A 19,984-nucleotide genomic window follows, 5' to 3' on the forward strand; every position below is an offset into this window, starting at 1 on the left:
CGCCTAACCTCCGGGTGGGGGCGGGGCCTTCACGGACCGAGGCCTCCGCTGCCCCGGACTCTCCCGCTCCCGCCTGGGGCCCGGGCCCTTCTCAGCCTCCTTAGGGCTGTTTGCCTTCCCCCACTGGGGTCTAAGCCCCTGGAGCCGAGGACTGTCTCTGCATCTCCAGCCTCAGCGCGTGGCTTAGCACACAGTAAGTGCTCAATTAATGTGCAGCCACCGTGAAGCCGAGGGAACCTCACAGCTTCCACTCGCTTTTTAATTGGCACAGAAAACCCTCCCAAAGGGGCGTGTTTCTGCACGGGAACCCCCAGGCTCTCACACCGTGGGGAACCCAGCGATGCCCCCGGCCTCACGCGTGCGCGGCGCAGGCCCCTCCCCCCCGGAAGTCCCCGCTCCCATCAGGTTCAAGTACAAAGTCCCGCGCAGCATCCAGAGCCTTTTATGACCCTCATACACAATCACACACAACCATCCCACACATCAGGGGGCGCTTCCACAAGCTCCCTTACAATCGCATTAACAGTCACACTGGGTGACACACGCCCCTCCTCTCCAGCTGCCCCCCTGCAGGAAGCCCCCCTGCAGCCGCCCTGGCCGACCACCTCACCCCAGCCTGTCTATCTGCTTCCCGGCGTTTTCTTCCCCTCAGGTGGCACCGGCCGGGGCACTGCCCGCTCCCACTTGCCATCAGCACCCAGCGCAGGGGCCGCACCCTCCGTGGCCCCTCCAATGGAGTCTCCTCAGGGACTCCCCAACTTGCACCCAACGCCCCCCCCCCCCCACAGAACCGAGCCCGAGCCCATTTGGATCTTTATTCAGGTCAGAATACGCAAAGAGCCTCGCCTCGGCGCAGGCCGGGCGAGGAGGAACAAGGCCACGTGGCGGGGCCGGAGCCCCAGCAGCTTGGAGCATACCCTTATACCGGGGTCCTCGGGGCAGGAAGCACCCTCGCCCCCCAAAACGGAGGGCTGGGAGAGGCGAGGGCTCCCCGTCCCACGAGGCAAGGCACAGTCTTCCCTCCGGGGCCACCTTCGAGCTGCCCCTGGAGCGGTGTGGGCACGGAACCCCTGCTGGGTTTCTGGGGGGGCTCCCCCAGCTTCCTCACCCCCCTTCTCACCCACTGCTGCGACTCCCAGATCTCAGGGAGAGAATAGGCGTCTCCGTGGGGTTGGGGGAGGGCCCAGGGAGGGCCCGGCAGAGCGAGGCGCCGCTCCCTGCGTTCCGTGCCCGCCGGGGGCACGTCCGATGCCCACCAGGGGCACGGCCGCGCCTCTCTCGCTGGCCTTCTCCCCTTCGGAATCCGGGGAGATGGGAGAGCAGAGGATGGGAAGGGGGCTCCCAGACCTCCGTCCTGGGAAGGAAGGGAATGGGCTGACACACTAGGGAAGGAGTGGCAGGGGTGGCAATCCCCACACGACAGATTATCTGGTAAAAGAAGAAAAAAAGAATGAGGGGGAGGGTCCTGTCCTGCCCCTGCCATTGCCCTCCCCCCCACTCCCACCTCTGGGACTTACTTGGTGTCTGCAGGGGGAGGGGGCCCCCCCGGAGCGGGACCGCTGGGAGATGATGGCGGCTCCCCACTGGGAAGAGAAGAGGCCTGGCTGAGCTCCTTCCCCCCTCTTCTTCCTCCCCTGCCCTTTCCCCGGGCCCCTGGGGGACCCCCCGCAGCCCCTCCCCGCCACAGCCGCCTCACCTGTCCTGGCCGGAGGCTCTCAGAGGGTCTCGCGTCTCCCTGAGGGTGGCTGCAGGCCGGCTCGGAGCTGCGGGAAGAGGGGGGGCTTCAGGATCTTCAGAGCACTGAGGGCCCAGCCCAGGAACTCAAGGGGGTCCCTGAGGGCCTGCGCTCCCCCCCCCCACGTATGCAGGGGAGACCCAGTCACCTTGGCGGGGGCAGCGCGCGCCCTTGGCATCCGTCGGTTCCCGAGGGGCTCTTGCGGCGGCCAGGGGCGGGGGGCCCCTCACCCTGTACGAGACAGGACAGAAGCCCCCCTGAGCACAGAGCTCCGAGGGGCGGGGCTGGTGCCCGAAGCGCGGGGGCCGCCCCCTGGCGTGGGGCCTCACCTGTCCGGGGCCGTGCCCACGTGCTGTGCGTCGGGGGAGCCGGGGGGGCCGGGGCGCGGGTCCAAGGAGGCCCTGAGAGGAGCAGAGGGGATCCGCTTCCTGGGCGCTATGGGCACAAAGGGATCCCGGAGGGCCGGTTACAGGGGGACGTCCAGGACCAGACACCCCCGACTCCGCGCCCTCCCCTGTGCCCCGCAGAGCAGGCAGAGAGCCCCCATACCCCGGGGGGGCGGCCCAGGGGATTCTGGGTGGGGAAAGGTAAAAGCCGGAGGGCTGAGGCCCCCCATGGTCCCACTGGCTTCCTCCTCCTCCTCCTCCTCCTCTTCATCCTCCTCCTCACTGTCTGTGCTGCCGCTGCTCCTGAAACCAGAGAAGAGCCTGGCGATGACCGTCTGCACCCGGACCCTCGGGGTCGGCCCCCAGGACGGGCAGCTCCGGGGCCCGCCCTCACTCACCGCACGGTCCGGCCCCGCTGGCCGTCCTGCCAGATGGCCTCCTCCCCGTCCGAGTCCCCCGACCCCAGGCCTTCCTCCTCCTCCTCCTCCTCAAACTGATGCAGCCGCTCCTTGCAGCAGAGCTCGAACAGGCTGGCGTTGGGCTGGGGGCGGCGGGCACAGCTGGGTCTCCCTGGCCCCGCCCCAGGGCGCGGACCCCCGTTTCCTGCCCTCACCCAACATCTGGGAGGCCCCAAGGGACACCCAGGCGCGCAGGAGGAGAGCTACGGGGAGGGGGTGCTGGGAGAAGGGAGCCGAGGCCCCCAGGAGGGGAGGGTCTGCCCGTCCTTCCCCCGCCTCGGGGTCCCCGACCCTCCGGGGAGGGCCGACACTCACGCTCTCGTCGTCCGCGCTGAGGGAGAAGGTGATGCTGGCGGTCTTGTCAAAGGGGGCGCTGGGGGGAGACCAGAGTGGGGTTCGAGAAAGACCCCATTTCCCCAAGCACACCTGAGGCCCAGAAGGAGCCCAAGGTAGAGGGGAGCACCCGTCCCGAAAGCCCCCAGAGGTGGGGACAAGGAGAGAGCCACGAGGAGGAGGGTCAGGCCACAGAAGTGGCTTCCTCCAGGGGGCCCTGCCCCGGCTGGCTCCTCAGCCCCCCCCCGGCTGGCTCCTCAGCCCCCCCGTTCTTCATCTTCAGTCCAGCCCCCACAAGGGGTCCAGCAAATGGGGGTTCCCTCATCAGGTGTTCGTCGCTGCCCAAACGCCCCAAACAACTCCTCGGGGGGCTCCTTGATCGGGGGGTCCTTCCTAGGACACCCCGTAGACAGTAGGAGACAGGGGACCCTCAAGAGACACTCACTTCACGTTCTCCTCCTGCTCCCCAAACTCTTCGTCGTTGAACCCAAAATGCTCCACGAAGGCCGAGGTCATCTGCTGCATCTGGAAGTCCATGAAGGCCTGTGGGCGACAGACCCTTTGTGTGGGCGCCCCCCCCCCAGGCCCCCCCGAGGCTGCCCCGCCGGAGAGGAGCACACCTGCTGCAGCACGGCCTCCTGGGGGAAGGCGAAACCCTTCAGGCGCTCCTCCTCCTCGTCGCTGGAGCAATGCAGGTTGTGGGTGCTGACCTGAGCGCGGGGGGGGCAACAAAAGGGGAGCGGTCGGGGGCTCGGTCCGAAGCCCCCGGGCGGGGACGGGGCCCCCCAGCCGCAGCCTCACCAGGTCCACCGCGTTCTTCTGGTTGGTCTCCGACAGGGGCCCCGACACGAACTTCTCCCACACCTGCTGCTGCTCCCCCAGTACCTCTGCTCCGTGGGAGGGAGACGGAACATGTGACACTGCCCGCGCCGGCCCGCCCCCCCCCGCGGCCGGCACCTCACCTGGGAGCAGCTGGCCCACCAGCGCGGCGTTGGGGCCCTTCTCGGCGCTCTGCACCACGGCGTTGGCGATGCGCGTCAGGTGGCCCATGTATCCCTTCCTGCGGCCTCCCTCCGACCTGGGGAGGGACGGCCCCTCAGCTCAGGCCCCGGCCCACCCCGAGACGCGCCGGCCCACCCCCGGTCTGGAGCCGGGTCACTCACTGCTCGCGGTCGTTCTCTTCCCAGGCGCCCAGGATCCTCTCCACCAGCCGGCATTTCTGGAGCAGCTACAGGTGGGGCGATGGGGAGGGTGAGGGGACAGTGAGGGCCCGGCGGCCTGGGAGGGCCCGGATGTGGGCAGACGCCCTCCCCCCAGCCCAGGGTCTGGGTTCCCGGTGGGGGGGGGGGGGAGGCGGGGCAAGGAAGGCACTGAAGGCCAGGAAAAGCCACCTGGAGAAGCTACAGGTCAGACCCAGTGGGGAGCAAGCGGAGGGCGGGCGGCTTACACGGAGACCCCGGGGCCGGCTAACGCCCTCTGGGAAGCCCGGGCTGCAATGGGCCCGGGCTCCCCCCGCGGGGAGGCACTCACGTGTCTGACGGCGGGATTGGGGTCCGGGGCCTCGGGCCCCTCCTCGCCCCCGGCCGGCGCCGCGCCCAGCACGCTGCTCACCCACGTCTCCACTTGCGCGTGCAGGAAATTATTGAAAACGTAGGTGAAGAAGAGGTCCTGGGGGGAGGAGAGGGTGTGGGGCGGGGCGGGCAGCCTGCGCCCCGCCCCCGCCCCGCCCCGCGCGGCCCCGCCCCTCACCAGCATGGCGTTCAGCGTGTCCATGCCCAGCAGCTCCCCCGTCAGGGCCGGGTTGTTGGCGCTCAGGGCACTGGCCAAGAGCTTCACCACGTGCAGCCGCGTGTTGCCCAGCGGGGGCTGCAGGCTCCCCCAGGTGGTGCGCAGGGTCTCCTGCTAGAAGGCGGGGAGACGGGAGGACCCTTGGGCCGGGGCCGCGGCTCCCCGGCTGGCGCCCCCCTCCCCCGCCCGCCCCGGCGTCCTGCAGGGTCAGGTGGCGGGCCGGGAGGCCCCGAGGCTCGCTGGCGCTGGCTCCCGTCCGGGTAAGCACTGAGGTCCCTTCCAACTCTGAAATTCTGTGATTCTAATCATAGATCATAGAATGTTAGAGCCAGAGAGGACCTTGCAGAGAGTCGGACTCGGCCCCACCTGCGGGGAGGAAGGAGCGCCCCGGCCGCCGCGCCGCCCTCCCCGCCCCCCGCCCGGACCCCGGCCCGTGGCTCACTGTGGGGGGCTCCAGCAGCAGCCGGTGGAAGTGGGAGAGCCACTGCCTCAGGGCCCTCAGCGTCCCCAGGTTGGCCTGGCCGCGCGGGGGGCTCTCGGGGCCCCCCGGGGGCACCAGCTCCAGCTGGCCGTCCACAGCGAAGCCGCCCACGCCTCCCGCTTCCGCCCTGCGGGAGGCAAGGAGAGCCGTGAGCCCCCGCCGCCGCCCTAGGGGGCGCTGGTCCCGGCCCCGCCCCGGCCCCGCCCCCACCTGGGCCGGCGAGGTTCCAGCAAGGTCAGAATGACCTGGATGCCGCTGACGATCACGGACTCGTTCTGGTCGCTCCCGAACATGTTGCCGAGGAGCCGCTCGATGGTCTCCTGCCTGCGTGGGGGCAGGGATGCGCTGAGGGCTACTGGGACGGCGGGGCCAGCAGGGAGGGGAGGGGAGCCCCCGCGGCCCGGCCACTCACTTCTCCAGCGTGGCCAGCAGCCGCTCGGGCTCCGCGGGGTCCCGGGTGGGAAGCATCTGCTCCCGGCTCAGGCGCACGATGTCGCACAGAGACTGCGCCGCGTTGGAGTGTTGCTGAGAGGGAAAAGGGGCCAGAATGAGGCCCCGCCCCCGCCCCCCTCCCGCCCCCCCAGTCCTCCCCAGAGGACACTCACGCCCTCATCCCGGTCCGGGTGGATCATGTCGATCAGACGTTCCACGATCCTCTCCTCGTTCAGCCACTTGGAAAGAGCAGAGTCCGGTGACCAGGTGAGCCCCCCCACAGGGCCCCTTCCCAACATTAAACTGCAAAGGAAGGGGGGCCCAGCCCCTCGGACCCATCTCCCTCAGGCTACTGTAAAAAGTGCCAGAAGCCGCCTTGGGGCGTCACCCCCGGTCCCCACGGGCAGCCTCAGCCACAGGGGTCCCAAGCCAAGGTCAGAGGTTATTTACCTCCCCAGGCTCGCAGGGGAGCCACCGCAGGGTCAGGGTGACCCCAAGTGCCCAGACTCCCGGCCACTACGCTCTCCCTCCAGAAATCTGGCTCCTCCTCCTGGTCTCAAACCCGGCCTCTACCACTCATGACCTCTGAACTCTGAGCCATAACCTTCCTTACTAGAAGCACCTCCATCCCATAACCCCGCGGTCCCTCTCCCTTTCAGGGAGGAGAACGGATGAAGGGGAACGGGGCGGGACGCGCTGAGAAAAGGCTTCCTAGAGCTGGTGGGTCCGACTCCGGCCGCAGGACGCAGAGGCTGGAGCGGCTCTCCTGAGAGGAGCTCCAGAGGGCAGCGAGAGAGCCTCGAGCTACAGTGACCAGGCCCGATGGGCCCGTGACCCTCCGGGAGGCCCGGGAAGCCCCAAGGATCTGGCCGGGGAGGGCCGAAGCTGCGGGTCAAGCACAGAACCCAGCGCCCTCTGCCCCTGGCAGGGCCCAGCCACGAGAGAAGACCCCTCTGCTCAAAACCACTGGGAGGCGAGGAAGGTGCCAAGGCTGGAGAAGAGAGTGGGGGCTGTGGCCGGCCAGGGCACGAAGGGCGCTCCCGTGCAGCCCCGAGGCTCGGGGGAGGCCGGCCCAGATCTGGGCAACAGCCTTCAGGGGGACAAGTGGGGGTCCCCGCAGACCTTCACAGCCTACGGCAACGATACCAGTCAAAGGCCTAAAGTTCCAAGGGTCCCACTTGGATGGGAAAAGCTCAGCAAATGCTTCAAGTGAAGACAAGCTGGGGGGCCAAGAGGGCTCCTGGGCGCCCCAAGCCACCGACCCGAGGAGAGCCTCGGAGTCACAGGAGCATTAAGGGAGGGAGGCAGTGCTGGGCCTCCAGCGTGGGAAGGCTGGTCCTCCCCCTGCCCGGGCCCCTGCTGGCTCGGAGAGGTGGAGGGGAGAGCGGGGACTCTACTACAAGGGGGGGGGGGGGTGTAGAGACAGCTGAAGAGCCGGGATATCCCAAATGCGGAGGAAAGAGGGCAGGGACAGGGAGAGGGGGAGGGGAGAAGAGGAAAAGGGGGGCAGCTCACGTTAAAGACCTCCTGCCTCAGCGGTGGCTGCTCCACACAGGTCAGCAGCCTCAGCAGCAGGTCCATGATGGCCGAGGTCCCGATGTGATGGAGTAACAGGGAGACAAAATCGGCCTTTTTCCGCAGAAAGGACACGATCTGAAAAGAAGCAGAGGGTGGACAGGGAAGACCATCAGCTCCCCCGCTGCTGGGCCCGTCTCCCTCCGCCCGCCGCCTCCAGAGACCCCGTCCGCTTCCTCTAAGAGCCCCCTCCCTGAGTCACTGGCACGGCCCCCGCACACCACCTGCCTGGGTCCCCGGGCCCAGGACCCACCGCCCCCCATTCTAGGAAAGCCGGGTTCAGGGGCAAACCCTCCGGGACCAACCTGGTCTGTCTTTCGGTTAATCAGGATCCCCATGACCTTGCTAAAGAAACTGGCCAGCAGGGGGTTCAGGGGGTCCCTGTTCTGGAGGAAGCCATAGAGGCGGTCCAGAAGAGCCTCATCTTCCGCAAGGGCATCGTTGATCTGGGGGACATCCGAGGTCAGGATCTCACAGGACACGCTGGGGTACCTGGAGGGAGGAGGGGACGCCACTAGCCACCTCACGGAGGACCCCTGACCACTCTCTGGGCCCCTTTTCCCAATCCGTAAAGCAGGCGAGCCCCTTCGGACTTCAGCGTCTACTTATAAAGCTCTCGAGGGAAACCCGAATGAATTAAGGTAAGTGTGACCACCCACCCACCCCCCGCCCCACCGTGGGGGCTCCTCCTCCGCCACAAAAGTAGGTTCTCGGGAATAGCACAGCCGGGGAACAAGGTGAGGAGCAAACACAAGAGCGGAGAGGGAGAAGGGGGAGCCACAGCGCCTGAGCCAGCATTGGCACCCAGGCCCTGCCTCTGGGGGCGCGGGGCGGGCTCACTTGTAGCGCAGCCGCTCGTCGCCCACGGCCGGGGGCTCCTGGGTGACCCAGTCCACGAGGGCCTGCAGGTGGGCCGGCCTCAGCAGGAAGTCCAGCAGCTTGGGGTGCAGCACCTTGCACTCCTGCAGCACGTCCTCCTCGTCCAGGAGCTCGGGCAGGGCCAGGTCCTCCCTCTGCAGCAGCGTGTCGATGTGCGAGCTGGTGTGCAGGTCAAACTTCCAGAACATGGCGCCCTGTGGAGAGGGGCCCACAAGGGCTTGGAGCCGGGCCAGGGGCGCACTGTCTCCGGAGGGGTGAACCTCCCCAGGGGCCCCACTGCCCGCACCGTGCAGGGCCGGGAGGACGAGGCCGCGGTCCCGGGGCTCCCTCTGAGGCCAGCACAAAGCAGGCCCCTCACCCCTCACAGAGGGGTCTCCTGAAAACACTGACGTGGGAAGGAGGGGCTTAAGCTACAGGGCCCAGAGAACTCTGGGAACATCCTGGGGGGAAAGGCCACACCCCCAGTCCCTAGAAGCTCTCAGGCCCTTCCACTGGGGCCACCGCACTGCTCAGCAAGTCTGAGCTACTCCCCAGGATATTCAGTGCGAGGAACTGAGAATGCCCGGGTTCAAATCCCCCCCAATCCTGGACCCTTTTGGTTAGAGAGAAAGGAGGAGCTTCCCATCAGGCCCGTGGCACCAGAAATGCCCATTACTGCGGATCTGAGGCCCACGGTCACCTCCCCACCCCCAGCTCAGCAGGGACAAAAGGAGCCCGCAGGCCGGGGCGGCATGCGGCCAACCCCGGAGAATCTCCTCCGGCCCCGGGGCCGAGGCTGGAAGCCGCCCGGCTGCAGATACCCCAGAGGTAGGGCTGGACTCCAGGAGGAAAAACCACGCAGCTGCGGTCAAGTGGGTGTGGGGACCCCCAGCCTTAGAATGGCAGGGGGGGCTTCTCAGCGATAGCCCGGCCTGGGGGCGCGCTTTCCCCTCTCGGTATCAGCTCGTGGTCCCAGATGCACCCTAACACCCCCGAGGGGGTGCCCCATGCAGCCCCAAACTCTGCCCCACCCTCCGGGGCCGGACAATCAGAAAGGGGAAGTGGCCTCAGAGGGCGGCAGTCCCCATGGGGCTGCGGCGCCCCTCCCTCAGGAGGATCCTTTTCCATAGCTTCCAGGGGCCCGACAATGGGACCTCTGCCCCACGCAGTAATCCTCATGGCGGGGGGGAGGGCGGTCCTACCTCACCCCGCCCCCGGCACAGATCCCCGAGGGGGAAGGGGGCAAACGGGTCCCACGGGGGAAGGGGACCCGAGGGTCCGAATCCCCCAGACTCCCCCGCCGTCCCCGGGGATCAGATGGAAGTTTCCCGATCGGATCTCCTGCCCGGAGAGGCCCCTGCCCCGGGCCAGCCCCGCGGGGCCTCAATCTCCCCCTCCGCGCAAGGGAGGGGCGGGGGTCACTGACCTGGGCGCGCGAGCGGCGGCTGCTTCAGCCTCGGGCACATCGGGGCGCGCGCCGCGAGGAGGGGGCGGGGCGGGGCGGGGTTGCGGGCGCGCGCTCCCCGGCCCGCGCAGGCGCTCTGAACGGCCGCGCGGTAGTGGGGCCGCGCGGCGGGGGAGGGGACCCGTGGCGGTTTTTCTCTCCCCCTCCTCCTTTTCTTCCTCTCGCGGGTGCGGGAGCCTCAGGGCCGGGGCCGAGCCAGGGCGAGCCGAGACCGCGGCGGCTGCTCCGCTCTCGCTCCTGCGTCCACTTCGACCGCCCCTACGTCTGCGTCTGCGGCCTCTGCAGGGAAAGCTCGAGCGCAGAGCTGAGACGGCAGCAAAATGGCTGGCGCGCAGGCGCGACAGAGGAACCGCAGAGAGGGCGGGAGCTCGCGCGCAGGCGCCCTAGAGCTAGGCAGGGGGAGGGGATCTCACGCAGACGCTCTAAAAAAGCTCCGCGGCCCGGGAATAGACTCAGGCGCAGGCGCAAAGTGGGAAGGGGGGGAAGAAAGAATAGCTGCGGAGAACCGCGCTGCATTAAAAAAACCCTGCGGGTAACGCCCCTTTGCTCCGGTCCTTTCCTGCTCCCCGCCCCGAGAGGCCCCGAGTCTGTTCCTCTTCCTTCGAGGTTTCGTGCCGTTTGTGAGCTCTCGATTCCAGCAGCATCCGCCTGCCCGCCGACCCACCCGCCTGTCTGCAGCAGTCTGCCCGCTCCTCCTCCTCAACCCCCCCCCCCCCCGCAGCCTCCCACAATCCCCCGTGGCGAGGACCAGAGAGCTTAACGCAATGCGGCGCAGCCCACAGACTCCGTGCGCATGCGCGCCCAGGAGGCGTTCTCCAGCCGCACAGCAAGGCTTTACCCGAGCACCCGACTGGACTTGCGCGCCGCAAAGGCGGCCCACCCCACAGACCCACCGCCCCACCGCCCCGGGATGGGGGGGGGAGAGGGCGGTTTAAAACACCAAGCTCCATCCCCGCGCAGGCGCTCTACACCCATGTCCCACTCCCTCACTCAGATACCCCCACCTTCTCGGAAAGTGGAACGCATGCGTCAAGTTCCCACACCCGGGCAGCGCATCAATACCCCTACACACCGCCCCCTTCTCCCAATCTGCAACACTGCCCCGCCTTCCCCACCTCCTCCTCCTCCGAGAAGACTACCGGAATTGCCCCCACTGTTCCTAACCCAGGGTGATCGAGGGTCATCAGCTCCCTCACCTAAGTGGGGTGCACCCCCAGGCCCCCCACAGCCCGCACACAGACGCGGCACTCGGGCACAGGGGAAACACCTTTATTGCCAAGGCAGAGCCCGGAAGGGGGTGGGCACGCACAGCAAGGGGGGGGCAGGGGGTCCGCAGGGGGCTTCTCGCCGCCCCGGGCCGGCGCCCAGGCCGCCTCGGCCCCCGCCGCGGGCTCGGCCGGCAGGCTGCGGGAGAGGAGTGGCGGCCGGGCCGGGGCTCCAGCGCTGGGGTCCCTCCCCGGCGTTCAGCGGTCCATGCTGTCGTCCGTGGGGGACGAGAAGCAGACCTGGAGCAGCTTTTCGCAGAATTCCAGCTCCTCCTGGCAGGAGGGGGGAAGGCCTGAGGGGCGTGGAGGGCCCCCTCCTCCCTGAGTGGCCCAGGGGGCCCTCTGCACCTCCCAGGGAGTCCTTGTACACTGCCCAGGGTGGTGTGCCATAATCCCCCCAGGGGCCCTTCTACACTTCCCAGGCGGGGTCCTCTATCCCAGCGGGCTCCTTGTACGCTGCCCAGGTGGAGCCCTCTACACCCCCCCCCCAGGGGCCCTTGTACACTCCCCAGGTGGAGCCCTCTTCGCCCCTCAAGGTCTCATACAGGGCCTTGCCCTGGCTCCTGGGGGTTTTGCAGATGTCCCCACCTGTGGCCGGGGCACCTCCCCACATCCCCCAAATGGAGAGCTGGGAGGCCCCCTTAGGGCAGAAGTTTCTGAGCCCTTTGAGCTACAACCCAGGGCTGCATGCCAGGTCCGGCCCCTCCCCCAAGGAGGCCAGCCCGGAGCCTGGCAGGGTCTCCCAGGAGCAGCCCCCGGTACCTGGTACTCCTCATGCTGCTGCAGCAGCTGACACCGATGGCGCAGAAGCTCCTCGAGCCCCAGTTCAGGCTCCTGACATTCCCGGATCCCTTGGGGAAAATCTGTCACCAGCCTGGGGAGGGAGAGGCAAGGAAGTCACCCCCACTTCCTGCCCATGGTTCGGCCCCCTCGGCCCCCAGCCCAGCCTCCCCCCCCCCCCCCGGCCCCAGACCCTGCCCAAGGCTCCTCTCACCCACAAAGCGCCCCCAGCACGTGCTCGTGGAAGGGGCTGTGCTCTGTGCGAATCAGAGCCACCAACTGCTGGACCATCCCCATGGAGCACAGGGTGCCTAAGGACGGAGGGGAGGCGGTCAAAGCCAGGCGTTCCCGGCCTGCCCAGGGCTGGCGGGCAGGTGCCCCTAGAGCGGCCTCCGAGCCCGCCCGCCCGCCCTCCGCCAGGGGCCCGCCCAGCAGTCCGCCCGCCCTCCCACGGTCCCCTCCGAAGGCCGCCTCGTCCTGCGCTGGCTTCCCGCCTCCCCCGCACCTCCCCCTTTGCCTCCCCCAGCCCCCCGCCCGCCCCCCACCTTTGTGCTCAGGATGGCCCACCAGCAGGTTCTGCAGGAGGAAGGCCGACTTCACCTTCAGCTTCACCACATCCCTCTGCATGGCCCGCATGAGCACCGAGAAGCCGTCCAGGCGAAGGAACTGGAGCAGGCCGGCCTCCTGCTCCCGGACCAGGCCTGGGGGTGGCAACAAAGGGTCAGGCGCTCCCAGCGCCCCCGGGGGCGCCGGCGCCCGGAGCAGGGGCCTGCCGAAATACCCGCTTCCTCAGTCCGGAAGCGCTGGGAAACGCCTACTGTGTGCCGGGCACTGGGCAGAGGCCGGGGAGCACAGTGGGGCCCGGCTGGGTCCCTGAGGAGGGGTGAGGGAGAGCCGGGAGGCGGCTCGAAGGCCAAGCCTCCCCGTTAGGCCACAGAGACCTCTAGGTGCTCGTGTGGGGTGCCATGGTCATCCCACCAGTGGCTGGATGGAAAATGGGGCGGGAGGCAGGCAAGCAGACCCCCGGGGCGCTCCCAGAGGCACCAGCCTAGAGCTGGGGGGCCGCCCCAGGGGCCTGTCAGAACGGCTGGGACCCTCGGGGAGCGGGGCACCCTCTCTTGGACAGATGGACAGTTCCTGCTCGAGGAAAAGCCACGTTACCCAAGTGTGGCTTTCCACCAAGAATTCTGAGAGGAATCCCTGTCCCAAACACCCTGGGGTGGGGGTGGGGGTCCCATCGAGGCTGGGCCCTGCCTGCTCCCAGCCTCCCACCCCCCTCCAAGTGGGGAGGAGATGGAGTATCTGGCCCCAGCCCCCTCCTCCAGGGGCTTCCCAGGAGGCTCATGGGTCTCAGTGCCCGCTCCGCCCGAGGGATCTGAAAGGCCGCTGGCCGTGGGGACGGCAGAGGCTGGGCACAGACACGAGATCCTTGGGGGCTCAGGAGCTGGTGGGGAGGGCGGCAGTCAGGGAGAGAGGACCCGCGGACAGAGAAGAGGCCACTGGGAGGTCAGAAGTCGGATCGTCCGGCCGCTGGCCAAAGTGCGGTCACAAAGGGCGGGGGATCTGAGCTCTGGGGCAGCAGCCGGGGCGTCCGGGGCGGCGTGCCTCCCCTCCCCCAAAGGCCCTCTTGGTCCTTCCCGGCGCACTCACAAGAAATGGCGTAGAGGGCCTTCACTCGCACCGTGTCGCAGGGGTCCCGGTCGAGCAGGCGCAGGAGCTTCCGTAGGGCACCCAGGCCCAGCACCTGCTCCTGGATGGCAGCCACGTTCTGGCTGCACGTGCCAATGAGGTGGGCCGCCCTCCACCGCAGGCCTTCTGCCCCTGCCTCCAGGTAGCGGCCCACGAGCAGGTGCATCCCAGACAGCTGGCAGAAGTCTGGACCGAGAAAAGGAGAAAGGGGGGGTTACCCCGCCTGCTGGGGGTCTCCAATCCCAGCGCGGTTCTCTGGGTCTGTCATAGCCCCTCTCCGCTTCGCTCCTTTGGCTCCGGGGACCAGCCTCTGGGGGAGGTCCTGCCCAGACCGTGCCCGGGCTGCGAGAGGCTGGCGTTTGCACGAGGCCCCCCCCGCTGCAGCCTTTAGAAGGCCTATCCCAGGAGCCTGCTGCCCCCCACAGTGGGGTCGGGCCAGCGCCCCGGGCTGGGGCACCCTTCTCTCCCGTTGGCCGCCCTGTCCCGTCTGTGAGAGCCTCGTGACTCTCTCCAACCAGACCGAGGCGGGGAGCCCGGAGAGCCCCAGGCTGGCTGACCCCCCCCCCACCCGAGAGCAGCCTCCCCAGCCGTGGGACGCAGCCCGGATCCCGGCCCGCAGAGGCCCGATCAGCCTCGGGGCGGGCAGGACACCGGGCGCGGGAACCACCCCCGCCTGCTCCCGCGGGCTACGAAGGGGGGCAGCAGGGTCACCTGCAGCGTTGTCCATGTTCTCGCACAGGTCCGCCAGCAGCTCCAGAGCCCCCTCGCGCTCCTGCTGGTCAGCCATCAGCTCGGCCTCCCCAGCGGCGGAGGGCGTCGGGAGCCCCAGAGCATGGAGACAGCTTTTCATCTGCTCCACCTCCTCCCGGGGGCCTCGGAACGCAGCCGACATGGCCTCCTGCAGCCACTGACGCCGCTGGGGGGGGACGGCGGGAGTCAGGGGGGCGTCCTCCCGCGGCTCCCCCTCCCCCCTCCCCAGCATCCCCTCCCCAGGGTCCAACCCGCCCCCCAGGCTCACCTCCTCCGTCATGGGCTCGGGCGGGGGCTCGGGGTCAGCGGGGCAAGCTGTCACTGCCATGTGCAGGAGGCCTTGGAGGCTGTGGGGGTGCCCCGGGTTCCCTATGGAAGCCGACGTGCTGGCCTGCTCAGGGGCCGGAGGCAGGGCCAGGGGGAGGCGGTTACCTCCGGAGCCCGGGTCCGCCATCGGGGACGCTGGAGTGGGGGTGTGGCTGGGGAGATGTCCCGGAAGGAGCTGATCCGTGTCGTGGGAGATCTGCAAAGAGGAGGGCACGGGGAGACGGGCTGTGGAAGGGCTGGGCTCCGGGACGGCCATGCTCCCGCCCCAGGGTGGGGGCCTGCCCCAGCCCCTACGCGGCTTCGAGGGGGAAAACTTTCTCGCTTCTGCGGGCCCCTCCCCTGTCTCCATGGTAACACATCCCCTCTCACCCCGACCCTCGCCTCCACCCACAGGGACCCATTCCTTCTTTCTAAAACCCGGCCCTTCCCACCCATGGCAGTCCCCGCCGCAGCTCATCCTTCTCCCGTCTCCATAGTGACCCGGCCCTGCCCCGTCTCCATGGCAACGGGCTTTCGGCATCCATTCCCGAACTTCTCGGGGAAGCCTTCCATCGCCTCGGCAACAAGACCCCCTCCTCTTTTTCAGAGCAAGCGGCTCGGACTCCTCCCTCACTCCTTAGCAACAAGCACCGCCTTCCATAGCAACCGCGTCTCTGCCCCTCGCTCCGAGACACTCGCCCTCCGGAATCCCCGCGGGTCTCTGTAGCGGGCCTTGTCCCCTCGGCACTCCCCAGGGTCCGTGCCCTCGCCCCCTGGGCCTCACCTCCGCGGGCCTCACGACCCACGCCGCCGCCCGCACCTGCCAGCAATGGGCGCCGCCATCTTTGCCGGAAATGCGTCAGGCCTCGCCGGAAAGCCCCTTTCGCCTTAGCGTCCTGACTTCCGGCGGGGCCAAGACGGCGGCGAGGGGCGGGGCCGGGCGGAGGAGAGACCTGTTGACTGCTTTCCACCTTTCTCTGCCCCCCTCCCCCCGCACGTGCCGGCCGCGCCTCTCCATAGGATCCGGGACCTCCACCCGCCTCTCCGAACCCAAACCCCGTCCCCGCCGACCCCTTCCGGACTACCCTTCCCTCAGGGCCCGCCCTCGGCCTGCTTCGGTCCAATCCCTCACCCTCAGGCCTGCCGCCTCACTGCGCAGTCGCAGAATGTCCTTTTTCTCGCCGCCGGCGCCTCTGTCACTGGGGCTTCTGGGACTTGTAGTTCTCCCGGCCGTTTCCCTCGGCCCGGGATGGAGAGGCGGCCGAAGGTATGGCCGCTTCCTCCCCCAAGAGCCTCTAGGCTGGAAAGATCTCCCTGATAGTCTGCCCTGGGGTGCACACGTCCCGGGGTGCATTCGCCCAGCGACGGCCCTCTGGCAACTCACCAGCCCCTAAGCGAAGCAGCTGGAGAACTTGGCCACCATCTGCCCAGTGTTCAAAGCCTTTCTTCCCTCCCCCCTCCTTCACCCATTCAGCACGAGACCCCGGTGCGGGCGGGGCTGGGGGAGGGGAGATGCTAAATCAAGCGGGAGGGGGGAGGGGAGGGTGAGAGGGGAGGCGGGAGAAGGGACCAGCCTGTGATCTCCGCAGGCTCCGAGCTCACCCGGACCGGACCGCTCTGTCGGGCGCAACGCTAGGCACTGGGGTCCCCGCCCTCAAGGAACTTACCGTCTAAAGGGGGAAATCTCAGGCAAACAAACACATACAAAGCAAGCTGTGTGCGGGATAAATAGGAAAGAGGGGCTAAGGCTTCCCGTAGAAAGTGGGGTTGGAGTGGGTGGAGCCAAAGCAGAGCTGTCCACTCGCGGGGACGGCAGGAAAGAATGCTGGGAGCTCAGACGCGGGGTGTCGTGCGGGCAGAGCATCCTCGCGGCCAGAATCCCTGGAGGAAGAGTACCCGGCGCGCACCGTGGGCGAAGGTGCAGGAAAACTGCAAAGGGGGAGCGCGAGGCTGTGGAGGCTCGGGGGGGCTTTGGGGTTGCCCCCCGGGAGCCACTGGAGTTTATGAAATAGCGAGTGCGAGATAGACCTGCATTTTAGGAACCCCCGGTACGGCTCGTGCCTGCATTGCTCCAACAGTCATGAAACGCGCCCCGGGTCCGAGGCGAGCGCCTCAAGTACTAGAAGCCGATTGAGACAGCCGTGAATTCCCCCCTCCCCCCTCCCGGCAGCAAACACTTATTAGACACCTCCGGGCCAGGCTAAATTTCGCGGATTCGGAGACAACAGGCAGTCCCTTCCCTGAGGGAGCTCACAGGCTAAGGGAGGAAACGGCGTATCCTAAGGCGGTAGAATTAGGGGGTTAAGAAAGGCTTCCCATAAACAGAACTAGCAGCCCTTCAACTAGAACATCACCTGAGCCAGCCACACAATGGCCGTTCTGCCGGGTTTCCATAGTTCTACGTCCCAAGATTTAATGGCATCACCCTGTCCACAGTGTTTGCTGTCCGGCTGAGGGACCGGTTTGGGCTTTTCCAGCAAGGGAACACAATTGGGGAGATGCTGAGCAAGCGACCTCCCTCCGAGCAAACGATGCTGATGACGTCGAGTAAAATCAAATCAGAAAGCATTTCCAAAGCACCTACTGTGTGCCAGGCAAAGATACAAAGAAAGGTTAAAGGTGGTCCCCGTCCTCAAGGAGCCCCAAGTCCGGCGGAGGAGACAACGTGCAGACAACTGTTAGGGACATATTAAATGGGCATCGGATGCCCCTTTGTCTTCTAGAAATGGAAGAAAGGCACCAACATTAAACCTTAAAGGCTTCTGATTTTAGGGAAGCCAGTAACACGAAGAGGATGGAGAAAGGGTAGGGAGTAAAGTGCAAGAAGACTGAAAGGAAGGAAAGGCTCTGAATGATGACAGGCTTTAAAAATCATGAATGATTTTCTATTTGATGTTGAAAATGACAGGGGACTACTGGAATTTATTCACTGAGGAGGAGGCGAGGGATTACAGTGGTTCCGGGTGAAACAAGGAGGGTCAGGGCCAGGCTGGGGGCAGTGTTGGAGGAGAGAAGGGGGGTTGAGGAGAAATAGTAGAGGGAGATTAGGGTGACCCAGGGAAAAAGGGTGAGAGTAGGAAAACCAGGAAAGTGGGGCTACAAAAGACCCAGAGAGCAAAGATTATTCAAGAGCAGGAGGAGGAAGAAGAGGAAAAGGAAAAAGGAAGAAAAGGAAAAAAAAAAAGGAGGAAGATAGCAGTGTCCAATGCTGCAGAGACAAGAACCTATCTGCTCAGAAATGGCCGGGTCAGAACATGTCTGGACTACTGTGTTCCGCTCTGAGCTTCACATCCCAAGGACATCACCAAGGGGGAGCACTGAGAAGTCAGCGGCCAGGACCGTGAAGGGCTTCAGATGCTTGTCTTATGATGCTCTGTGGGAGATCCTGGGAATATTCATCCTAGAGGGAAAAAAAAAGAACTTTCAGGAGGGAGCAGAGGCGCAGGGAAGGGGGGGTGATTTTCACGTGGCTGAAAGGTTGCAGTGGGGAGAAGTCGGCTTCTCCTTGGTTTGGCCCCAAAGGGAAGGACCCGGAGGGGGCGTGGGAGTTTGACTTGATGGCAGGAAGCTCTACGGATTCCCTCTAGAACTAAGCAAGAAGGTGCTGTTGGTCTCGTGCTTGGAAGGCTACAGAGAGGAAGAAAGGCACCACACGGAGATGGTCGTTCAGTCCAGGGGAGCTGAAAAAAAGAAAAGAAGAGGGCCCGGGACCAAGCCCTGAAGGATACCTATGGTTAGAGGGCATGACCTAGAAGACAGAAGGAGCAGTCGGAGAGGGAGGAGAGCCAGAAGGGCTCCTGAACACCTGGAGAAGAGGATCCCGGAGGAAAGAGTGGCCCACAGTGCCCAAGACTACAGAGGGGCCAAGGAGAAGGCTTGAGAAAAGGCCATCGGTCTTTGAATGAGGTCAGAGATCAGGTTGTTAAAAGTTAAGAGAGTGAGAGGAAAGAGGAGGCACCCACTGTGGACGGGCCTTTTGGAGGCGCTTAGCTGCAAAGGGGGGGGAGGAGTCATGGGTGTTAGTTAGCAGAGATGGAGGGACCAGGGATTTTTTCAGGAAGGGGAAGGGGTGGGCATGTGTGTAGGAGGGAGGGACTGAGCCGATGGAGAGGGAGAGATGAAAGAGAAGTGAGAGTGGAGGTGAGGAGCTGTCGGAGGAGATGGGCCGGCTGGGACTCCCGGTGGGTTAGCCTTGGTCCAGAGCCCAGCCACCTCATCGTGGGAGGAGGGGGAAGGAGGCGAGAGGGGCAGAGAGCATCTGAGGGAAGGGAGGAGCAAGAAGGGAGAAGGGCTTCACGGTGAATGGGCTGCTTTCTTCTGTCCTTGCTGCTGCGTGTGTCTCCTTTGCTGCTGCCCCTTCTCCCCCTCCTCTTTCTCTATCTCTCCATCTCTGTATCTAGCTCCGTCCTCGTACCTCTGCCGACCTGGGTCTTCCTCCTCCTCTTCCCTTGGTCCTTCTCCCTCCCTCTCAACATCTCTCTGTGAATCTCTCCAATCTGTCCCTTCTCTTCCCTCACACCGTAAGTCCTCTCCTTCGGTCCCTCTCGTCCCGTCTCGTCTTTACTGCTTCAATAGCCTCCCAATCCATCTCCCGGCATCCAGCCCCTTCCTTCTCTTGCTCATCTGCCACTGCTGATAGTGACAGTGACAGTGCACCTGTTGTCATGTCACTTCCCTCCTCCAGAACCTCCAATAGCTCCCTATTGGCTGCCAGGTAGCTGGGGGACACGGTGGATAGAATGCTAGGCCTAGAGTCAGGAAGACCCAATCAAACTGGACGTCGGACACTTACTGGCTGCCTGACCCTGGCCAAGTCACATAACTGTGTGCCTCAGTATCCCTATCTGTAAAATGGGGCTAATAATAGTTCCTACTTCTCAAGGTTGTAGTGAGGTGTGTGCAAAGCACTTAGTACATAGGAGGAAGCAGGTAAATGCTTATTCCCCACCCCTCCAGGATAAAATATCAGCTCCTCTGTCCTTGTAAACCCTTTCCCAGCTTAGCTCTCGGCTCCTTTCCCACGAGACAATGACTCTTCATAAAGAGCCAAACTGTCCACTTTGCTGTTCTCTGTACCCAGAATTCCATCTCCCACCCAACAAAAGGCCCCACCGCCACCCCAGTCATTTTACTCCAGGATTATTTTATGTTGATGTCTTCCAAATTCCCCCCATCATGCAATCACACAAACAGCCGCCTTTATGTCTGGGAGAAGTGTGACGTCCGTCATTAAAGGGGGTTTATGATTTCCTGCGGGCAGTGCAGCCTGTCTTCTTCCTCCCGTTTGATTCTGGGCCCATCTCATCCATCTGTATCATCTGTCACAGATGCACGGATTGATTACCAAGTATACGGGTCATCAATCAAATGTGTGTCATGATATGGGCAACGGCATCCTCCGTCCACTTGGTCTTTCCTGTGTGCATGATCAGGCTCTCTTCCAGGAGATTCTTCAGTATCTAGGATTTATGAAAGCACAATTATATCTGAAAACAGGAGCAGCTGGGAGATTTCGCTACCCATAAGGGAGCTCTCCCGGGATTGGTCTCTGTGCCGCATCTCAGCAAAACGCGACGAGCTCAGGTCACCACTAGGTGTCAGTGGGGAGCACGAGGTATCTGGGCAACTGCCCCACTGGAAAAGGGATGGAGCCAAGCTCTGCAGCTGTGTCTCCTGGAGCCTT

The 19,984-nt window shown here is 65.5% G+C and overlaps 2 protein-coding genes across 13 annotated transcripts; both read right to left on the minus strand.

Annotated features, from left to right (window-relative positions):
- Window positions 1–1,328: 1,328 nt before the first annotated feature.
- PPP6R1 (protein phosphatase 6 regulatory subunit 1) lies at window positions 1,329–9,765 on the minus strand. Of its 4 annotated transcripts, none has more exons than XM_051990067.1 (23): window positions 9,473–9,762; window positions 8,029–8,261; window positions 7,494–7,680; window positions 7,129–7,266; window positions 5,787–5,852; window positions 5,594–5,706; window positions 5,392–5,505; window positions 5,143–5,308; window positions 4,662–4,811; window positions 4,443–4,580; window positions 4,076–4,140; window positions 3,875–3,990; window positions 3,714–3,799; window positions 3,533–3,622; window positions 3,358–3,455; window positions 2,895–2,952; window positions 2,520–2,662; window positions 2,285–2,424; window positions 2,065–2,170; window positions 1,884–1,966; window positions 1,697–1,763; window positions 1,518–1,583; window positions 1,329–1,428 (listed from the first exon to the last, which is right to left on the minus strand). In XM_051990067.1, exons 2-23 carry the CDS (start codon window positions 8,253–8,255, stop codon window positions 1,425–1,427), a joined length of 2,421 nt encoding a protein of 806 aa, XP_051846027.1. In that variant the 5' UTR covers window positions 8,256–8,261; window positions 9,473–9,762; the 3' UTR covers window positions 1,329–1,424. The 4 variants fall into 4 exon arrangements, with proteins under 4 accessions (XP_051846027.1, XP_051846023.1, XP_051846025.1 ...); XM_051990063.1 differs by having other exon boundaries at window positions 4,662–4,814; window positions 9,473–9,761; XM_051990065.1 differs by lacking the exon at window positions 9,473–9,762 and having other exon boundaries at window positions 4,662–4,814; window positions 8,029–8,619.
- Window positions 9,766–10,764: 999 nt separating this feature from the next.
- HSPBP1 (HSPA (Hsp70) binding protein 1) lies at window positions 10,765–16,187 on the minus strand. Of its 9 annotated transcripts, none has more exons than XM_051990068.1 (9): window positions 15,969–16,180; window positions 15,434–15,596; window positions 14,264–14,518; window positions 13,957–14,161; window positions 13,207–13,431; window positions 12,102–12,257; window positions 11,771–11,867; window positions 11,539–11,650; window positions 10,765–11,049 (listed from the first exon to the last, which is right to left on the minus strand). In XM_051990068.1, the coding sequence occupies exons 1-9, from the start codon at window positions 16,163–16,165 to the stop codon at window positions 10,975–10,977; spliced, it is 1,485 nt and encodes a 494-aa protein (XP_051846028.1). In that variant the 5' UTR covers window positions 16,166–16,180; the 3' UTR covers window positions 10,765–10,974. The 9 variants fall into 9 exon arrangements, 8 of the variants coding, with proteins under 8 accessions (XP_051846028.1, XP_051846031.1, XP_051846032.1 ...); XM_051990071.1 differs by having other exon boundaries at window positions 15,434–15,601; window positions 15,969–16,066; XM_051990072.1 differs by lacking the exon at window positions 15,434–15,596 and having other exon boundaries at window positions 15,969–16,067.
- Between the last annotated feature and the right edge of the window lie 3,797 nt (window positions 16,188–19,984).

Source organism: Antechinus flavipes, chromosome 3 (genome assembly GCF_016432865.1).
Source record: "Antechinus flavipes isolate AdamAnt ecotype Samford, QLD, Australia chromosome 3, AdamAnt_v2, whole genome shotgun sequence".
In the NCBI taxonomy this organism is placed as follows: Eukaryota; Metazoa; Chordata; class Mammalia; order Dasyuromorphia; family Dasyuridae; genus Antechinus; species Antechinus flavipes.

Coding starts and splice junctions, on each gene's coding strand:
- HSPBP1 (XM_051990068.1), bottom strand. CDS start 16,165: ATGCTCTGCCCGCACGACACCCCGCGTCTGAGCTCCCAGCATTCTTTC. Junction 14,162..14,263: donor CCGAGCCCATGACGGAGGAG/GTGAGCCTGGGG, acceptor GTCCCCCCCCAG/CGGCGTCAGTGGCTGCAGGA. Junction 13,432..13,956: donor GAACATGGACAACGCTGCAG/GTGACCCTGCTG, acceptor TTCTCGGTCCAG/ACTTCTGCCAGCTGTCTGGG.
- PPP6R1 (XM_051990063.1), bottom strand. CDS start 8,255: ATGTTCTGGAAGTTTGACCTGCACACCAGCTCGCACATCGACACGCTG. Junction 4,815..5,142: donor TGCTGCTGGAGCCCCCCACA/GTGAGCCACGGG, acceptor CCCGCCTTCTAG/CAGGAGACCCTGCGCACCAC. Junction 3,991..4,075: donor GAAGAGAACGACCGCGAGCA/GTGAGTGACCCG, acceptor GTCCCTCCCCAG/GTCGGAGGGAGGCCGCAGGA.